A 17,289-nucleotide genomic window follows, 5' to 3' on the forward strand; every position below is an offset into this window, starting at 1 on the left:
ACACACAACAAGATAGCCCAAATAGCACCTCTCTCAAACCAATAAGATCCAAAAATTTGTTAGTCTCTAAGGTGCCACAAGTACTCCTTTTCTTTTTGCGGATACAGACTAACACGGCTGCTACTCTGAAAAGTGGGACAGACACACAACAAAAGATCCAAGAAAAATAAAAGGTAGAAGCTTAAATTAATGCAGGATTGATCATTTTAGTTCTGTACCACTTCAATTATGTAAATATAATGGGGGACACTGAATATTTCTGGATAATTGAAATTGTGGATAATCAAGAGAATTTTCAATTTAATTAACAGATGTCAGGGGATGTGACCTGTTTTGCATAAGAGGGATTTGTACTTAATTGAGGTTTCAGCTGTATCACATCTTTCACAGCCACAGTTTCATTATTCTGCAAAGCAAATTAAATCATTTATTCTGTTAAAAGTAAGAGAACAGCAGGAGTTTGGTGGGGAGGGAGGTATATTTAGATTGAAAATGAGATGGGAATGGACAAATAGATCAGGAGAGGGGCACTGCCTGGGTTTTAAAAAACAAACAAAAACGTAACACCAACCCAAAATAAAAACCTCCTACTAACCCCTTCCTATGCACACGATTAACCCACTCTTTGCTTGTGCATGTACAGGTGCGGGGAGCTGGGCTAACCATTTTATGCCACTCCCCAAAGAAACAAAGCTCCCTAGGGGACGGTGCCTTTTTGTTGTTGTTTTTGATCACGGTTTCAGTCCTTGCGTGCCAACAATAGATTTCTGTGAAATGCACCAGAACATGCTTCAGTTTAACGCTGGGTTTGTTTGTTTTTTTTTTGTTTTTTTTTTTCATTTCAGCAAGACACTGCCCGCTGCAAAGCAGACGGTGGAGCGAGCTCTGGTAAAGGGGGAGTTTGGAATTAAGTTGGAACTCGAAAGCCCTGCAGGCAGCGAGAGGAGAAGGCGCTGCAGTGAACTCCTGTACTACGTGGCAGGCTTTCTCTGGAGAAACCAGCATTTTGGAAACTAAGCGGGGGGGGCGGAGTAGCTTGCAAGCTACACAGCTGCCCTAGCTGCTTCTGCAATACACTCACCAGGCAGCGCACAGCCCCCTGGTCTCCCCGTCATGCCGACCCCATGGGTGCCGCGGAGCAGCGGCGAGATCACCCACCTTTTTCACTCTCCGGGCCGTATAGAGCCCCATCCCGTCCTGAACTTTAGACGACTTCAGGGCAAACCTGTCCGGCACGTACATGCCCAGCATTTTGCACTGACTCGGGCCGCCTGCTAAAGGGGAGAAGAGTTAACAGGGACTTTCATTGCAAAGGGCAGGAGATGGGAGGAGGGGGCAGGGACGGAGGGGCCGGTTGCAGGATTACCCCGGCGAGCTCCTCGAGGGGAGGGGAGAGGAGAGGAGAGGAGGGGAGGAGCCAGCGGCGGCCGCTGGGCAGCGGCTTCAGCAGCTGGATGGGAGAGCCAGGGCGCCAATTGGCTGAAAGTTGGTCGGGGGAGCGCCCGGTAGAGAGAAGGCGCCGCTGCTTGGGGCAGCGCCGCGGCGGGGGTTGCGGGGAGCCTTTTTTCAGCCGCCCCAAATTGCACACGCCAGGGCTCAGTCGCAGCGTGGCCGAAACCACGAGCTCTGGCTCCGGCTCTTCCGGAAGGTCAGTGATGTTCTGAGCCAGCGCCGCTTGTTTCAGCTCGCTAGAGGCAGGCCGGCTGGCCCGCCGGCCAACGCGTTGGGCCCCGGACCTTTGGCGGTCTTCAGAGAACCGGGAGAGGGAACTTAGGCTGCTCCTGACCCAGTTTAGCTCAATACTTAAGATCCATAACTTTCAGAGTAGCAGCCGTGTTAGTCTGTATTCGCAAAAAGAAAAGGAGTACTTGTGGCACCTTAGAGACTAACCAATTTATTTGAGCCTGCGCTTTCGTGAGCTACAGCTCACTTCATGGGATGCATTCAGTGGAAATGCATCCGATGAAGTGAGCTGTAGCTCATGAAACCTTATGCTCAAATAAATTTCTTAGTCTCTAAGGTGCCACAAGTAATCCATAACTTTGAGATCCTGCATCATATTGGACAGTCCTTTGCCAAAGGCCATGCATGGAGGTGACTGAAGCCCTGCAACAATGACCACACTGCCACTAGAATTCATGGCACTTGATTATGCAAGTTATTAATTGTTATCCTGAGGCAGCATTTCCATTTCAAATATAGATGTGTGGAAAATCCAGCACTCAGGACAAAAAATGACCCCAGTTCCCGGCTTTGATTATCCCTTTGTAACCCCAGTGAAAGCCAACCAACAATTAGTCACTTAGGGCGGAGAACATTGGGAATACACAGTTTACCTGCTACCCTCCTGTATGCCCTGTCTCATTTCCACACAGGAAGCATCCTGCTCTTTATCAAGTCCAAGGCTAAAACCTCTATTCACTCTTTATTGAATCTATGTTTATTTCTCTTTAATTTGTGCTGCATAATACTCAAACACATTTCCCAGCTGCAGTGGAGACATACTCAAAAAGTGGAAACATACTTTTCAAGTAATGAGAGACACCTAACTTCACTGGGACTGCACAGTTGCAAGAATCCATCCAAGCAGATCTTCTTAAAGTATTGGAGCCACAATTTCCCCCTCCCCCTTGTGTTCATGACAAATGTGTTGCAGAGTCAGAAATAGAAAGTATCAGTGGGGTAGCTGTGTTAGTCTGTAGCCACAAAAACAAGTAGTCCAGTGGCACCTTAAAGACTAACATATATATTTGGGCATAAGCTTTTGTGGGTAAAAAAACACTTCCACTTCTATTTCTCCTAGGTCCCCAGTCTAATGCCTTATATACAAAGGAACTTCCTTACTCTTCTAGCACTCCTCTTCCTCACTCACACGCCATCCTGTGCACTGAATGACATGGGTCTCAGAACAAATAATGTGATCATGTAATTAAGACTATCATAATGCATATACACAAAGGGATCATATTAAGCAACCTTAATTTTGGCATTTCCTTACTTCTAAGTGCTTTAAAACCCTTAATATTTGTAACTCGGGGGGAGGGTTGTTTGGTTTGTATATATCATCTTAGGTTTCTGGTTTTTGTAAATCAGAATTTACATCATGTGGAACTATATTACCCCTGTGCATAGATCATCAGCACATTTGGAATCCAGTACACAGCACAGACTTCTACAACTTGAGCTGAAGATACTACTGGTAGCAGTAGTAGACGCTATGTGGACCAGCAAGGGAAGCAAGACAAAAGCATTGACTTACACAATTATTGGTTGGCTAATAGAGGAGGATTAGGAATCAGAAGCCTTGAGTGCTAGTCTTAGCTTTGGAAGGGAGAGAGGTCTAATGGCCACAGACAACATAGTCAAACATACATTTGGCATTTTCATTCTGAAAGGCAGGCTGGCCGAGTGGCTGAGACTTGGGATCTGCCCTATTAAGCACATAGGCTTGATTCTAGTGTCTAGTGTCTTTGTGCTCCTCCTGTACTATACAAGGGACACAGAGAGACAGAGGAGCCCTGGAAGGAGAACCCCAGCACCAGGGTCATTTAAGGTGGCACTATACAGCTGTCCCCTCACAGCCTGCTATCCTGGGGATAAGAAGAGGCAGTCAGCACATTGAAAAGGAGTACTTGTGGCACCTTAGAGACTAACCAATTTATTTGAGCATGAGCTTTCGTGAGCTACAGCTCACTTCATCAGATGTTTACCGTGGAAACTGCAGCAGACCAAGTCTGCTGCAGTTTCCACGGTAAACATCTGATGAAGTGAGCTGTAGCTCACGAAAGCTCATGCTCAAATAAATTGGTTAGTCTCTAAGGTGCCACAAGTACTCCTTTTCTTTTTGCGAATACAGACTAACACGGCTGTTCCTCTGAAACCAGTCAGCACATTGATTCGGAAAGAGAAAAGAGGCAATGGCCAGAGCACTCTGAGCTCTGGTAATTCTGCACTGTGGAGAAGCCCACAGTCAGTCTGCTGTAAGTTAAAGCAGACCCCCAAGGCTCCTCCAAGTTATGCTGGGGGGCTTTAAGTCACCTTTGCAACCCCTTTTCGGGTCAGTACCTTCTGTGTTATACTTCCTGAGAGATGCAGCCCAGAATCTGGTCCTTGTTCTATTCCTAACCCAGCCAGAAGTGACCTGGTGTAACCTCTATGTAATATGCCTGTGATTTTAATCACAAGTCTTGCAGTATTCCATGTTTCTGTAAAAAATCCAGCTGCTGGAGTCAAAAGATTGCATGAAAATCTTAGCTTTCACTTTAAAAGAAAAACGAAGTTAATTCTAGGCCTCATGGTTGCAGAGAGAAAAAAAATAACTTAAATCACTAGCTGAGGTCACCCTAAAGGCTCAGAAACCAGAATGTGAATAAAAAGAACCATATATATATATATATCTCCCATGGAAAAAAAATCCAAACTCATGATTTTTGGGGTCCTAACTCATGATTTTTAATGCTTGTGGTTGGCAATATTGGTTATGAGGCCTTATTCCATTTTAATTCTGTGCATTTCACAGATTTATTAACCCCAGTCACTGGAAGAGATGAGGCTAGAACTCATGGTCATAGCCTCCGGTAAACTCCCCCTTCCATAGACTAAAAGGGTAAAGGTGGCAGCTGCTGCCACTGCATCATTTCCCCCATCCAGAGCTCTAGATCTGTGCCAGAGATCATGCTCAGTGCATTTGACATGTTAAAAACTGCTGTAATGGGCCTCTATCTTTGTTAGGATTTATTTTGTTCCTTATGTACCTAAACTTCTTCTCATGGTCTTTGGCTTTGCCAACCAGGGAATTTTCCCTAATGTGTTATGCTTCCCTTTCCTTGTCAAGTAACACTGACAAAACTACCTGTTTCCCTTATCCCATTTTTAGAAACAGCTAAACTATTTTTGTTGAATCTTTCGAAAACAAAAACAAAAAAATCAGTCTGAAGCACAGACCAAGCATGGAAGCTTTCAGCCTGGCCTGCTAAAAGTTTAGCAATTGCTTAACACTTTCTGTTATAATTCTCTGTTTTCAGCCTTAACTACAGAATATAGAGTGGGGGAGGTGCGGGGGGAGTCACAGAAAATGTTGACTTTTTACAGAAAATCCTCCAAACCAAAATCTTGTCAGAGCTTATGGTTTTCTGGTGAAAATAATTAATCAATTTTTTCCAAAGAAAGCAAACACTTTCCACAAAAAGTTTTGTTTAGTTGAAAACCCAGTTTTCTGGTGAAAAAAGCTGATGGGGAATTTTCAGCCAGCCCTAATGCTTTTAGCTCTGCCAATAATGTATACATAAAAAAAAATCACTGTTTATTTTTCCTTGCTTTTATGTTTTTATATAAAAATGAAGCCAGAATCTGCATGTTAGCAACATAAAGACATATTTTTCTTCTTGCATAGATAAAAGTTGAAACAAGTACTAATATCTTCTACAGCATCTCAGAGCCAATATTAACTTGTATGGCTGCTGCCTGTGCTGTACTTGATCTATGAACAGATTTCATTCTACACGGTCTGTCAAGCCAGTACCTTTTATGAGCATGACATGTCCCTAAACATTTTTAAATAAGGAGAGACGCTTAAATACCATTTACCAATCTATGTATTAGTCCAAATTCACCCCTGCTATAAACTCACTGCATGAATGGTAAATTCTGACTATTACCTTCACTTTTGACATCAGTTAATGCTACAATTTTAGGCACTGCTGTTCAAAGAAGTTTAGATAAAATCTCAGAAACTTAGAAAGCATGAGCAAAAAGAACCAAAAACATCTGTATATTTTTCTGTACAGTAAAATTAAATATATAGTTAAAAATAAAGCACAAACTGTGACATTACATTTTGAAAAGTACTGTACACAGTCCTAGTTTGAATACTAACCACCTTAACAGTCTGATGATATAATAAACTGTAAGACTGCAGTATTACGAAGGACAGCAGGACCTGACAGTGAATTTTCATTAATAAACAGATTAAATTTAGCTGTGAATTCAATCCAGAATGCATATATAGTTGCCTCAATATACAAACAATTTACCAAATGTAGTGAAGATTGTAACTGGCAAAAGAGCATTATTTTTCCAGGGGAGAGGTTGATTTGTTTAAATCTGATTATAAAGTTAAAAGGAAGTGTGAAGGCATTTGAAGCAGGCAGAAGGGAAAGGAAAAGATAAAAAAAGTTATTCAAAAACACATGGTATTTTAGACTATATATTTAAAATTCTGTATTCATATCTTATACTTTTAATAAGTAGGCCACTTGTTCTTTTGGATTTTGCTGCCTTGTGAAGGGCCTCACTAACATAGCAGCCCTTGTGAAGTATTCCACAGAGTGTAATTTCTTTATTTTCCTTGTAGTATTTAGAGACTTCCACAAATTAATTTATAGATGGGAGAAAGTTACAAGGAGTTGAAAGTAGGGGATTAGAGTGCCATCCAACTCCCATTAAAGTCTGTGAAAATACTTCCACTGACATCAATGGAAGCAGGACTTAGCCCTTAGAATGGAGGTGCCTTCTGAAGCTTAATTGCCACATTACAATACACAGAGTGCCTTTATTTATTGTACTATACACAGATATTCTATCATACTCTTCCAAATCACTACAGTAATCTGTACTCAAAACAGTACATATTACAAAAGTGACAAGCATTTAGATTGCAGTCAATCGCTTCTTAAAAATAGCCATCCTATAGTTTGCATATGGTTTGTTACAGCCATTTAAACAACAAAGTTTTGCTTTTATACTTTAAATTACCTGTGTGACAGCTTCTTTTGATACATGGACAAGAGCTGTAATAAGTCAGATGTGACTCCTGACTAGATATGCTTTTTACCTGATAGCAAAAAGGAATAAAAGAACTGACAGAAATATAGAATCTCTTGTGCATTGTAACAGCGTGGCTTGCCCCATGGGTTGGAGAACCTGGGGCTAAGCCCACCCTGATTCACAAGGAGCTCTACCTGAGAGGCATTAGGTGTTTCCAGTATAAAAGAAGCAGGAAGTTACAATGAAGGGAGAAGTACAAGAAATTGTAATTATGGTTGTAGACAGTGTAATAAGAAGTCTGCAGGGCCCTGAGTCAGCAGAGTAGGTAATAGCTAGGGAAAGCCTATGCGAAAAGAAAAACTACAGTGCCGAAGTAGTGGGAAAGAGGCAGATAAGCCTTCAGGGAGGAGGGGTGGTGCCCAACTGAAACTGGAAGAAGATTGTGAGAATTAGTGTTCTGGTTTTAAAGACTTTGTGTTATTTTGAATTATCGCGAGAGAGAGGCTGAACTAACCTTGGGGTCTGGAGGGCCAGTTTACCCCCAGAAAACTCAAATAAATGGGACCACTTGAGGGAATAGTGTGAATTACCTATGGGCTGTGGTGTTCTCAAGAGTATGTCTACACTGCCCCTTCCCAAAAGTCTCAGAGCCAGAGTCAACTGACTCAGGCTCATGGGGAAGGGCTAAAAAAAGCAGTTTGGACATTCCTGGTTGGGCTCTGACACCCACTCCCTCTCACTAGGTTTCAGAGCATGAACAGTAACATCTATACTGCTATTTTCAGTCCCTTAGTGTGAGCCTGAATCAGTTGACCCTAGGCTAGGATACTTGCTGCCCTGGCCTTTGTGTGTGTGCGCAATCTAGATATACCCAAAGGGTATGTCTACACTGCAATTACATACCCAAGCCTGACCCGTGCCAGCTGGCTTGGCCTAAAAGGCTGTTTAACTGCAGTGTAGGCATGCCTCAAGAGAGAGACTGCTGCAAAGGGAAATCTGGACTTGGGAGAAGGGTGTGCTTTGGAGGTGGCTGCTTCTGTTATATGCAGCATGTCTAGAGAAATGAATTTTAGAACAGTATTTGAGGACACCCAAGTTCTAATTCTAGAACTGCCACTCATTTGCTGTCAATAGTAAGCAGAACTTCAAATGTGTGTGTCTAAATCAATTTAAGTCAATGAAGCTGTGGTTTCTCAGCACCTTTGAAAATAAGGCACGTTTTTAACTGCCTAAACATGGATTAAATACTGGCGCTGCTCTCACTGAAGGCAATGGCTTCATTCTTATTGCCTTTATTGGAACCAGGCCCAATGATCCCAATTCAGTAATGCACTTAAGCACATGCTTAATTTTAATAGTAATACTTAGCTCTTATATAGAGCTATAATCAGATGTCAAAAGAGGTCACTATCATTATCCATTCTACAGCTGCAGCTACTGAGCCACAGAGAAGAGAAGCGACTTGCCCAAGGTCACCCAGCAGGTCAGTGGCATAGCTGGGAATAAAACCCTGCTCTCCTGACATCCAGTCCAGCACTGATCTCATCAGGTAGGGATACTTTCTTGAATTGAGGCCAAAGTGCTTACCTTTAGTCACCGATGTTTAAAAATGTTGATCTCACTTCCTCTGTTCCTAACATTTTTGATAGGCTAATAATAAATACTTATCCATCTTGCCGTTAGTGTTAAGTAATTAGGGTTGCTCGGCTACCTACACACAACATACCTGACACAAACCTGATACAGATGCAAGGAAGTGAAAAGTTAAGCCACCTAACAGTACATTTCTTCTTTTCCTTCACCCGCAGGCACCTCATCATGCCATGACTACTATGTACCACCAGCCAGACGTTGCATCCTTAACTCTGCCTCCCTCAAGCTTCCCTTCTCCATATATATGTTTACCAATCTACCCCCGCCCCCCCAACCTAACACTGTTACACTATTGGGAGTAGTGGTTTTCTGTGCTAACTGCTAAGGCTGGTTTGGTAAACATGGCGATGGAAGGCTGGCATCACTAAGTGTTTCAGCCTGAACCAAAGTTCTAACCCTTTCTATTAAAACATGAGGAGAAACCAAACCAAAATTACTCAGAAAATTCAAAGGGTCTAAAAATTTATCCTGTGTACAAATTTACACCAAAAGGCCACCTACCTTCAGAGGAAAGACAGTGATTTATGTACCCTTTTAAGACTATTTTAGAACACGCCCTTGTAGTTTGGGTTACTTCCATCATGTTAAATCTGGAAACATTACAACTCAGAGCAATACACTGCAGACCTTCTGAATCTATGTAAAAACCACAGCATATACATTGATTTTTATTTTCTTTAAGTTCTCTATGGAGGGAAAAAATGTGGTAGTTGAGGAGCATCCATCCAGATTTGATGGATAACTCTTAAGGAAGCCAAAAAGCCGTTGTTGGGATCAGAAAACACCTGACTGAATAGAGGAATGGCTTGGCAAAAAGCCTTATCTGTAGGGTAAGCTACAGATTCTCCTGAATCATCTTCTGCAGTCCAACTGCCATGAATCTAACCCAGGTTTGGGCATCAAAAGTTCCTGTGAACTTAGACAATACAACCCCCCCCCCACACACACACACACACCCCTCCTGACTAGTATGGAATAGTTCATTAGCACTCTCCACTTCCCCGTATTGACTCTGCTAAGAGAATCAAGAAGGGATAGCAATGTCAGCCCACTTGCAAAGAGTCTCAGAGTGAAAATAGGGAAAGACAAAGCACATTCTGTGTTTATTCCTGACCACGAGTATTTCCAGGCTCTGGATTTTGATTCACTTTGCCTGGTTGTTTTCATCTCACAAATGAGACTGCTCAGACATGTAGTCTCTCTGCTGGCAAGATTTACCAGTTCTGTAGCATTCAGTAATTGCCTTCACCCTCCCCCATTGCTAGTGGTCTTCATGTTTTTTCAAGGAATCTACTGCTAAGCAGCTCATCTTGGCAACCATAATTTGTCTGTTTCTTTCCTCCATTTTTCACGTATTCTTTTCTTGGCTCTTAGATCAACAGGTGCAATTGAGTATAGAGGCATATGTGCCTGTGCTTTATTACAGAGGAGGGAACTTCCTTGCATAAAAATAGAACCTGTTATGTAGTCTGTTTAATTAAACTAATGGGTGGCATCCATGCCCTAATCAAGATCCTGAAAACCGGTGAGTGAGCATAACTCAAACATACACCCACAAGACAGACAGGAGATCATGTGCAGAAGGTGGGTATGCTGAAGGAAGGACTTACCTAGAACACTCAAATGACTATTTTATTTCAGATTGCATGCTTGTACTTAAAATGTGTGCTATCATTAATTTAGCTCTGGGCTATTGTCATTATTTCTGGAAGTTTACTATAACTGAGCTACAGTAGATCAACTTCAAAAAATAAAGACAGTGGCTTTTGCATCTGTGACGCTCCCAACGGTGATGCAAGAGCATGAGAACCAACTTAAAGGCAGACAGTTAAAAACCAGGGCACAAACCCCTAATTGGTTCTGAGTTCTAAACTCAGATTTCACCAATCAACTGCACTAAGTGCAAACCTTTCTGGCACTTTTACAGACTCAACATGGAGTCACAGACAGTCCCGTTGGGTACTCCAGTTTTTCTTGCCACCTAGGTGAGCATATCTCTGTGATAAATGGCCCCTTACACCACGTATCACAGCAAAATTCAGGTTACTCTTAATACCAAAGGACCAGTCACTTACCCTAGGTCCATTGCAATTTAGGTCTCACACCAAAGCAATGCTTATAGGCAATCCTAGAGTAAAATATATACAGATTTATTAAATAGGAAAGGGAAATTAGGAAGTTATTTACAAGATTAAAGCAAGCAAATATAGACAAAAAACTGAGTTACAATCTTTGGTTTCAAAAAATAATAGAGGCTTCTATAATCAGAATGCTCTATTTGTCCTTTAGGTCTAACCAAGGCTAAGCAGCTGGGGATCTCTCAAAACACTTTGTCCCCTCTCCTTTCCCCCTCCCCAAGTGCAAGCAGCATAGGGATACCTAGTTCCTTTTGTTTGAGGTTTTTATGCCCCTCCTGCCATGCGCTCGGAGCTGCCAACTCAGCTAATGGGAAGGGGCCACTTGCATCACTCATCTTCAAGGGGAGCACAGCAGAACACTAGGAGTTATTAGTCCTTTGTTGAGGATTCCTGAATCCAGGTGTAGGGAGTTTCCAGTTGTAAGATCTACTCATAGCCTGTCTGGTATTAATGAGTCTCCTCTTTCAGGATGGGCATAACAATTTCTGTAGAAGAGCAGCATTTCATACTAATGCCTCTCCCGTGTGGCGATTCATACAGCAGTGGAGGCTCAAAATACACCTCCTCAAATATTACATTACAATATGATATTCAGATTTAAAATTTTTATTAAAGCTAATAGTTAAAAAAAATATATAATACACAGGTTAAGAAAAGAGTGTCTGTAAATCTGGGTATAGTGCTTAGATTATCCACAAATACAAAGTTTGTTTTTAAAAGTCATAAGATACATATAGTGCATAATCAGCAATAACCCAAATTTAGGTGAATAAAGTTAACAATACAGTTTTGATGATAGCATCCAAGTATTCAGGTACATCACTCATGAAAAGTTATACAGCAAGTTGGTTTTGGAAAACAAATACAACAATGAGTGAAGATTTTCCCTCAGTAATTGAGAATTTAGGGTAGGCTGTCCATTTAGAAAATACAATCCATGAGGAAAGTCTTTCAGTTACTTTCCCCACTGTGCTTCTCATCGGCACTCCAGCTCATCCCTCCTGGTATTGGCGCTGGCCGGTGATGTGTTCTGTGTAGATGTCCCTCGACCTATTACAAGATTAATGTATGCAGCAACTCACAAGCATTCAACAAAATCCAAACACTGCACAATTTCTTATAATTCTAATACCTATTCTACCAATACTGTATTAACCCATAAGAGAGCCAGAAAGGTTTCAGCTATGTATCTGTCAGTGTCCAGCTCAGACATGGGGACCCTGGCATGAGCTGTGGCCTGGTCTGCCAACATCGCGGCATCTACTTAAGGAGAGATTTTCATTTTATATAAATAACGTAAAATGTTGCATAGGCATACACAGAAAAGAACTACAGGAGTTTCTGTAATCTATGATCTCATTGTATAAAAGCCTTCAAAACAGGCCAGAACTAGAGCCAATACTTGTTCAGAAACAACGAGGAGTACTTGTCGCACCTTATAGACGTTAATACAAATTTGTTAAATAAATTTGTTAGTCTATAAGGTGCCACAAGTACGCCTCGTTGTTTTTGCTCATACAGACTAACATGGCTACCACTCTAATACTTGTTCAGTTTGTAAAGGAGTATGCATGCACACACAAGCATGTGCATACTCTCTCTCATACACACACAAGTTTTACCCTATATTTCATGTTGGAAATGAATCCACAATATCAAACCAAAACAGATGAATGTTTGAAACTGTATGGAAATGGGGGATTTTACTTGGTTCTCATGGAAAGCCTTAAAACAACTCATGCTTGCTTGAAAGTTCTGTGAACCTTTACATGAACCTGACGGGATTTTCATAACAACAATACGCTTGGCAGCGAGGGTTCATAGCGCCGAATGGCCATGGCCACATTATATGGCTTTATTCCAGGCATTTAAAAGTTCCACAAGGTTATTACTGATCTGGTGTAGCCAAATTAATCATGGAGGACCATGAGGGTGGCACCTGTTCATGGCCGGGCAACATCCCCTCTTGACCTTAAGTTCAATCTTCAGGGCTCAATGTTCAGGGACTTTATCTCTGAGGCAGGCTATATGACCAAAAAGTGCCAGCTGGCAGTGAACAATGAGGACTTCAATCCTCTCGAGGCCAGTTCTCAATAATACATCCTTATTACTGATAAAATCAAACCATTAAAAATGCCCGACTGTCTCTGTTGGCAATGCATATGAAATGCCTCCAGCCTCCTGCTGTCTTGTGTAAACAACGTCCATGTTTCAGATCTGTGTAGGAGGACCAGAAGTACCCAGGTCTGATAAATCCATACTTTTGTATGTAGGTCCTTCATGGTTGAGGCTGCTAAACTGATTCCCCCGAGGATGTCTGGCTTGCTGCACCCATTTGACAACAATTTACGGCCTAAAATAGATGAAGTCATCTACTACATCCACAGTTTGTCCAGCAGCACAGATCTCTTGTATCACAACTTTTGCACCAACACACTGGATTTTTCTTTTTGCCCAAGAAACCCTGTAACCCAAGGGCAGCTGCCATGTCCTGGAAGTGTATCTTTAAGGTTATTTGCATCTTGGCCGAAGAGGACGACATCCACATAATCCAGGTCGGTAAAAGGAGTTGAACCAAACAGTTTTGCCCATATTTACGGAGATCTGTTCAAGGAGCCAATCCACTGCCTAGCAGAAGAGGCTGGGGGCCAGAAAACATCCCTGCTTTATACTTGATCTAGTATAGGACCTATGGGTCTCATATCACATTTGTGACCCTGAATCATTATTTTGAATTAACCCCAAGAGGATGTTGGGAATGCTGATGCCTTGTAGAGCCTTCCCAGGGCAGCTCTATCAACAGAGTTGAAGGCTGTCTTAGATCTACATATGCTGCTGTTGAAGGACAAGTGAATTTACAATGAATCTCAGATAAAAGACAAAGAGCAAGTAGAGTGTCCATTACAGATCACCCAGCAGTGAAGTCCAATCTTTCTGGGTGATGGTGTTTTGTAAGGAGAGGCTGAAGCTGAGCAAGTAGAACATGTGTAAAAACGTTTCTGGGAATAGATAACAAAGTTATTGGCCTGTGTCTGCTGCACTCAAGTGTGTGGGGCCTTTCCCCTTGTTAACTTGGATGATGATCGCTTCCTTCCACTCCTCTGGTATCTTCCCAGTAGTCCAATCCTGGACAAAAAGTTGGTATAATGCTACTCTTATGGGCTCTATAGCACACCTGAGAAGTTCAGGTGTTATGCCGTCAGATCCAGTAGCACACCCACTTCACAATTTCTTTATGGCACAGTAAACCTCTTCCAGCACAGGTACATTTACACAGACTTCAGGGTCAGGGATTGTATCTACTACTAACATGTCCAGATCTGGGCATGGAGTCACTTCAGGATGGTTAAGTGCAGTCTCATAATATTCCTTCCATCTTTGCAGGATGACTTCTTGTGTTGAGGATTTTCATGCTCGAAATAAAATATGAAGACGGAGGAGTATCATGTGGTTTTGAGTTTCCTTGTGCATATTTCACTTGACTCTGGTCATAAGAACATGCTTACGCTGAATAAGGCATGGTGTAAGCATGTCCACTAGTTTAGATGCATATAACATAGACCATTTCATGTATCTGGCACTTAGGCTTCCTGAAACAGAAGCATTTCTCAAACTTAGCATATAGCAGAAAATAGTCCTGGAATTCAGATATGAAATTTAAAAGCAAACACCTTTAAAAGTTGCTTGCACCAGCCATGGTAACCTAGGTTTCAGTACAAAGTCCTAGGAATGGGTTATACCACTCTTTTCCCAACTGTTAATGTCATGCAACCTGTGTTTTTTTTTCAGATTTTATCATTCAAGTTGTATTCATTCAGTATTCTCACTTCTTTACCTTTTATTAAGGCAAAATTACAATAAAACATTAACTACTACATCATACATTACCTGTTCAGGAGCACGATAATATTCAAAGAATCTGGTTTAAAAGAGTCTGGCTTGCTGGCTGGTGAGCCCTCCTCTTCTGAGTATGCTAGAAAGGGTGACCAAACTTCTAGATACCTATCCTGTTTCTGGTGCACATACTTGGTGTGAACACTTTTCCATTACAAGAACAGTCCATATTTTACTATACTACAGTTACATAAGAGAAGGGGTCAGGTATTTCCAATAATGTACAATACAGATCCTAACGGCTAGTAATAAAGAAGAAATTAATTTGTCATTCTGTTTAAAATGCAGATCCATTAATGGAGCTTTAAGCAGGTCAGGGAATATCTAGGAAGCTGGCATGGTGTCTAAGCTGAGTATCTATTAATTTTCTCCTAAAACCAACTAATTCCCGGACACATCTACCACATGTGCAAGTATATTCCCCTCTCCCCGCCATCTCTTCAACAGAGTGCCTCCCTAGTAGCAACAATATGATGGATCTTAATTGCAGTCAAATACTCTCTATACAGCAATTTATAAACATTTTCTTCATGAGCTACAGAAATTGAAGATGTATATCCCCTTTCCCATATACAGACCCACTCACTGAGATCAATTTCTTTGTCCAAAACCCTCTCCCATTTTTTCATCTGGGCTGTTTACTTAACATCTTTTTCAATCAAAATTGTATCTATCTTAGAAGTCAATATTTTTGTTCCAGCTTGCTCCTTGGTCAACTCCTCAAATGTGGTTAAACATTGATATAGAGCCATCTCATATCCAGATTTCAGAATAAAATGTTTGACTTGTAAATATTGAAAATACACATATTTTAATTGTGATGTAGAAGAAAAATAATAAACCAGATTAGGGAAAACTAGTCTTCCCCACTTTGTAGGGTGATACAGATTTTTTGAACTCCCCATGTCTGTTATGTTTCCATATGGATTTTAATAGCACATCCTGTCATATTTGTAATGTCATGTCAGGGATATCAACAGGGTGTTATTTTCAGTTTTAATTTATTTTTTGCCACTGTTAATAGGGTCATCTCTTTTCTGCCAGTCATTATTTCAGCGAATGTCAAGCCTTTTTTTGTTTGAAATAATCCAAAGCTAATTAAAAATAGTTAACCAGCTATAAAGATCTCAATAGTCTGTTTAAAAATACCATTACACAAAAAATGGAAACAAAGAATCCCTAGTATACTATGTATAATTGGGGCAATAGGATGGGATTTTCATGGCCTAAAATTAAAGCTAATGGGAGCTTTACCACTGATTTCAGTGACAGCAGAGTTAGGCCAATGCTGAAGATTTTTGAAAATCCTACTTCTTGAAGCACAACCAAGGCTTAAATTCAGCCAAAGCTGTCAAGAGCAGAGCTCCGGTAAATATTTTCAAACCCGCAGGAGCACCTCCCCGTGGTGCCCCCAGCTAAAGCCCTAAACCATGGAGCACACAGATTGTTAAGCATATAATTGGGTTTGGTACATGCTGCAGGAGACCAGCTAAAATGAAGTGGGAAATTAACGGTTAGTAGACAGTAGGGTATGTTACACTGATTTTTATGGCTCATGACAATTTGTATCTCTTAAGTTCACGGTTTTTAGGGTCCAGCACAGTTATGAATTTAAGTTCCTAGGTTTGTCTTTTGTAAGTGCTGTGCAGGTTTCCTTTGAGGATGAGGACTGAGAGGTCAGATATTGAGCGATCACTTTGTGAAAAGTGTTTGCTCATGGGAGATAGAAAAATAATAATAAAACAAAAACACCCCGTGTGAGTTCATTTGAGAGCACAGTCATTGTCTTGTTTCAGCCACATAGTTGCAGGGGCATTTGATGCATTGGAGTTGGATTCTGAAGAAGTTTATTGCTTTCAAAGTATATGGTGAGATGGATGAACAAATGTTGATCTATAATTATTTGTTTACAAACACATGGGACATTTATCAAAATTATGAAGGAAAAAGAATAAAAATACAAAAGCATTCAGCAGCCTTTACATTTTAAATCTAATAGGCTGTGTCTATATCTGTATAATTTTCTTGGAAGGAAAATAGTACACTTGAGTATTGTCAGGATAAAGCTGCTCATGCAATGATCAAGACTATTATGTCCTAAACTGAAATATTACAGGGAAGGAATATACAATTTGTGTTAGCAAATAAAAATAATTCGCAAGTTACTTGCTCAGATCACTGTCCATATGTTCCAAACCAGAACTAGAGCTGGTCAGAGCCTTTGACAAAATATGCTGTTTTAATCAAAGCTGAAACATTTTGGAGGGGTGGTGATTTTTACCAAGGTTTTGTCTGGAAGATTTTTTGGGTTCTCTAGTCATTTCTGAGGCCTGACTTGAAAATCTGAACTTTTCTATCCAAAACCAGCTGTTTCGACACAATCCTGTTTTCACTAAAATGTTCAAAATGTTTCCATTTCATTCCAATGCAGAACAAAAACAAATTTGAAATCTTTAAAGTTGTCATTAAATAGAATTGTCTCCCTCCAGCCAGCTTTAATTATAACAGAGAAAAAAGTTAATTATTGGTCAGATTTATAAACAAGCATGTCAAAATGTAAGTAGAAATAGAAATGCTTTAGGCAGAATCATCTTTCAAAACTCCAGGAGAAAATTGGCCAGCATCAGAAGCAAATTTCCAGTGTCTTAAAGACAGAGTGTGTCCCAAAAGAGAAATTTCTTTTTCATAGATGACTGTTCTGCACAGTATAGAAACATCCTGAAAAGCTTGTTTGAGTCTTGACAGCTTGTTCCTCCCCTTTAGGTAGTTAGAGTGAGATCAGGGAAGCAAGTGCCCTTGTCCCTAAAATGATTTATTGAAATGTTCAATATTTATACCT

At 40.9% G+C, this 17,289-nt stretch overlaps 1 protein-coding gene and 1 long non-coding RNA gene across 3 annotated transcripts in view; one reads left to right on the plus strand and one right to left on the minus strand.

Annotated features, from left to right (window-relative positions):
- The window catches only part of PRDM5 (PR/SET domain 5), a 138,807-nt gene extending 137,429 nt beyond the window's left edge, over window positions 1–1,378 (minus strand). For both annotated transcript variants that reach the window (XM_048847652.2, XM_075127621.1), the window contains exon 1: window positions 1,159–1,378. In XM_048847652.2, coding sequence (XP_048703609.1) covers window positions 1,159–1,251 — 93 coding nt within the window. In that variant the 5' untranslated portion in view covers window positions 1,252–1,378. The remainder of the gene's footprint in view (window positions 1–1,158) is intronic.
- Window positions 1,379–1,502: 124 nt separating this feature from the next.
- LOC142071749 (uncharacterized) lies at window positions 1,503–14,312 on the plus strand. Its single transcript, XR_012667940.1, has 3 exons — window positions 1,503–1,648; window positions 8,194–8,314; window positions 12,830–14,312. It is a non-coding gene; the product is annotated as an uncharacterized LOC142071749 (long non-coding RNA).
- The last annotated feature ends 2,977 nt before the right edge of the window (window positions 14,313–17,289 follow it).

The sequence above is a fragment of the Caretta caretta genome, chromosome 4 (assembly GCF_965140235.1).
Source record: "Caretta caretta isolate rCarCar2 chromosome 4, rCarCar1.hap1, whole genome shotgun sequence".
Taxonomy (NCBI): Eukaryota; Metazoa; Chordata; order Testudines; family Cheloniidae; genus Caretta; species Caretta caretta.